The sequence below is a fragment of the Sinocyclocheilus rhinocerous genome, unplaced genomic scaffold (genome assembly GCF_001515625.1).
Source record: "Sinocyclocheilus rhinocerous isolate Xijiao unplaced genomic scaffold, SAMN03320098_v1.1 scaffold752, whole genome shotgun sequence".
Taxonomy (NCBI): Eukaryota; Metazoa; Chordata; class Actinopteri; order Cypriniformes; family Cyprinidae; genus Sinocyclocheilus; species Sinocyclocheilus rhinocerous.
In genome coordinates this window covers 1,877,927-1,881,665 of record NW_015639777.1, presented here as the reverse complement: position 1 = coordinate 1,881,665, position 3,739 = coordinate 1,877,927, and the positions used below count along the sequence as shown (strand labels likewise).

General features: G+C 37.8%; 1 protein-coding gene across 1 annotated transcript in view; it reads left to right on the top strand.

The window, feature by feature from the left end:
- The first annotated feature begins 1,321 nt into the window (after nucleotides 1–1,321).
- Nucleotides 1,322–3,739, top strand: part of LOC107751906 (magnesium transporter MRS2 homolog, mitochondrial-like) — a 9,691-nt gene continuing 7,273 nt past the window's right edge. The window contains exons 1-3 of the mRNA XM_016567678.1: nucleotides 1,322–1,898; nucleotides 1,977–2,050; nucleotides 2,163–2,231. Coding sequence (XP_016423164.1) covers nucleotides 1,730–1,898; nucleotides 1,977–2,050; nucleotides 2,163–2,231 — 312 coding nt within the window. The 5' untranslated portion in view covers nucleotides 1,322–1,729. The remainder of the gene's footprint in view (nucleotides 1,899–1,976; nucleotides 2,051–2,162; nucleotides 2,232–3,739) is intronic.

Sequence of the window (3,739 nt, the reverse complement as noted above, 5' to 3'; positions counted from 1 at the left end):
GGCAAAGCACAGCATCACTTGCCTCGTTCATTCATTCATTGTGCGCTCGCGGATGGGAAATGATGCAGTGTCTTTATTCCAGGCGCCGTGAAAGCATCGGTGCAGCAGCGAGTTGATGTTTCAGTGAATGACAGGAGGCCTAAAACCTTCAGGGCACAATGACTGTAGTGGAGACATTAATTTACATCTAATATCTCAAATATGCAACCGTAAGACCAGATGTACAAGCAGCATCTCAGAATACGGGATCTGTGGGCAGGTTTGAGTGGGATGTAGGCGGAGAGCGCCACCCTGCGGCCGCAATGACAATCTGCGTTTGAGAGATTTTATGCTCAAGAGCACAGTGGTAACATATAACATTCTTGAGTCTGTTGTAGGAACCTTTAATTTTTTTTATGATGACAAAGTGTTATATTTTGTTAACTATTGTAATGCTATTATAAGCTTTTGTGATGTCTGTATGTCCCCCCTCTTCTTTTATTTTTTTCCCTTAATGTCAATTATTGTTGTATTTTATATATATATATAAAAAAAAGATCTCCAGTGGTAATGCCAAAAAAGACGCCTCCCTTTTTTTCCGACAAATGACGCCTCGATATTTTTTCCTCCCAAGAGTACATAAATAAAACAATTGCCAGATAAATGCACACGCAAAAATACACAAATAACTGTATATTTATTAAGTTATAGCCTATTTAAAATAATACGATTATAAAGGTATATATATATTTTTATTTATATATTTTTTTTATATATAATACATTTGAAAGTAAACTTTGCCCATTAAAATGCATGAAAAATGCATAAAATTCTCAAGTAACAGATAAATGCTAGTACAAAACAAATGAAGTTTGCGCTGTAGATATTCCTAAGAAAAAAATATGTTAAGTGTGCGAATTTGTGCTTATAAAAATTAGCCAGCAAAAAGAAATTAAACGTAAATTCAAGACCTTTACCGCAATTGTTTTCATAATATAATATAATATAATATAATATAATATAATAATATTATTACAAACAAAATGAATGAGTCAGTTTCATTACAAAAAAGTGCAAGAAGAATTATGACAGCAGACAGGATCGAAATGCAATATCTGAAAGGAGACAGCCATCGGCAGTGTTTCAACATTAGATAGATAGATAGGCTAGATATATAGATAGATAGATAGATATATATAGATATATAGATAGATAGATAGATAGATGAATGAATGAAATGTTACGTAGATGTTGAAAAAGGGTCCCAATGTTTTTGTTATTGCATTTATTTTCATGAGTCAGGTTTGATAAAGCGTGCCGCTTTAACGGCGTCATGCAGCTCCGGAGAGATCAGCGAGCGCGTGCTGGATGCTTGCCTTACATCATCAACAGTTTCTGAAAACACGCCGCTCAGCCGCTGTTGTAAGTTAGTTAGCAACACGCTAAACTATATGATGGAAGATTACTGCACTCGAGTTCGTATCTCGAAGACATAGCGAGCTAACAGTTAAACGGAGATACCTGCGTGTGTGAGTTAGCAGGACAGCTAAGACATCAAACCCGGACGTTTCATTCTTACTTTTATTACCAGGCTTTCAGAGCGGTGGTATACATATTACTAAATATTACTAAAAAGGAACATAGTAAGTCCAAAGTAAGTGTGTCATCTTGACAACTAGTGTTTATACAGGTTGACCTCACCGAGGTGTCCTGGAGGTAAAATGTGCTTTTAACTCAAGTGTTTTAAAGTATGGAGCCATGTTTGAGGTTTGTCTGTCGAGAGAGTCTCAGGAAAGTGTCGATGAAATGCTGGACATGGAGAACTGTGAAGTGCTCGAGATCACCTTTCAGACGCCCTCTTACATCAACATGTGGACGAACACATTTCAGCACACCGCTGCTGAGAGCTCAGGGACACTGTAGGTGCTGCATGTCTGTGTTAGTCTATGGCTCTGCTGCTCAAACAACATTAATAACACATTTGTTTCTGTTGCCAGACCTCTCCTTTCGCCAAAGAGGCACAGATGTATCCCAAGCAGCCCTGTCTAGTGTTGCTCCAGTGTTTGTTGTGGTAAGACAAATACTTGCATCTTGTACAACGTTTTGTTTACAAAATACACACTGTTTGTGATTAGAATAAAGCCACTGACTCACCTTTCCTAAATCACCTTCTCATGTAACAGATGAAATTTGAGCCTGATGGGAGTGTGACCTCATTTGGTGAGTTGGATGCTTTTCACATCCTGCTGTATGTTCAACATTTAGGTGTGACGCTAGTTCCTTTTAATTTTTTGAACCAAGCAATGTTAATTATTTATAAGTTATCTCAGAAAGACATGGTCTTACACACACAGAAGCAAGATTATTGAGTATGTTGTTAACTTTTATATTCTACATGGAAAATACTATATTCACTAATGAAAAATCGGAATCGGAATCAGAAAGAGCTTTATTGCCTCATACGTTTACACATACGAGGATTTTGTTTTTGTGACAGAAGCTTCCACAGCACAAACAGAATGACAGTGACAAGACACATATAATAAAAAGAATAAAAATAGGATAAGTAAATGGGAAATAACAATGTACAAAAAAGTATTTAAAAAAAATTCACAATATACAAAGTGGACAGTAGATGGTATTTCTGTGTACAGGTGTATTATGTACAAATGCAAAGAAATGTAAAAAGAGGCATGTGTGTTAAATAGATAAATGTATAAATAGTGTTGTGTACACGTTTATTGCCAAGTTAACTGTTCATGAGCTGTTCTCTGTAGCGCCGACCAGACGACAACAGTTCAGAGAAAGTGGGCTGGGTGTGAGGGGTCCAGAGTGATTTTTGCCAGCTCTTTTACTCACTCTGGATGAGTGCAGTTCCTGGAGAGTGGGGAGGGTTGTACCAGTGATTCGCTCAGCAGTCCGGACTATCCGCTGCAATCTTCTAAGGTCTGATTTGTTAGCTGAGCTGAAGCAGACAGTTATAGAAGCTTGACAGAGGGGTCTTTAGAGTTGCAGTCGTTGTTGTGCAGGGAGAAGAGCAGTGGGGAGAGAACACATCCCTGGGGGGCACCAGTGCTGATGGAGCGGGTGCTGTATGAGAATTTTTCAAGCCTTACTAGCTGCTGCCTGTCTGTCAGGAAGCTGGTGATCCACTGACAGATGGAGGTGGACACAGAGAGCTGAATTAATTTGGACGTAGGGTTGGGTACCGCTCACATTTGAACGGTACCGGTATCGGTACCTGAATTTCGGTGCCGGTACCTTTTTTTGGTACTTTACTCTCTGTGTAATTACAAAAACATTTATTTCAGTGAAAAAATTAAGTCCAAAAGTCTCAATTTCAACATTTTGAACAATAGGGCCCTACAAACTTTTTCTTTTTCTCCCCCCCCAACCCCCCAACAACTGTTGAAGGCCGAGCTGAAGTCCACAAACAGGATCCTCATATACACTACCAGTCTGAGCAGTTTTTGAACAGTAAGATTTTGAATGTATTTAAAGAATTCTCTTCTGCTCACCAAGCCTGCATTTATTTAATCCAAAATACAGCAAAAGCAGTAATGTGAAATATTTTTACTGTTTAAAATAACTGCTTTCTGTTTGAATATATTTTAGAATGTAATTTATTCCTGTGATTTCAAAGCTGAATTTTCAGCATCATTACTCCAGTCTTCAGTGTCACATCCTTCAGAAATCATTCTAATATGCTGATTTGCTGCTCAAGAAACCTTTTTTAATTATTATTATTATTATTAATGTT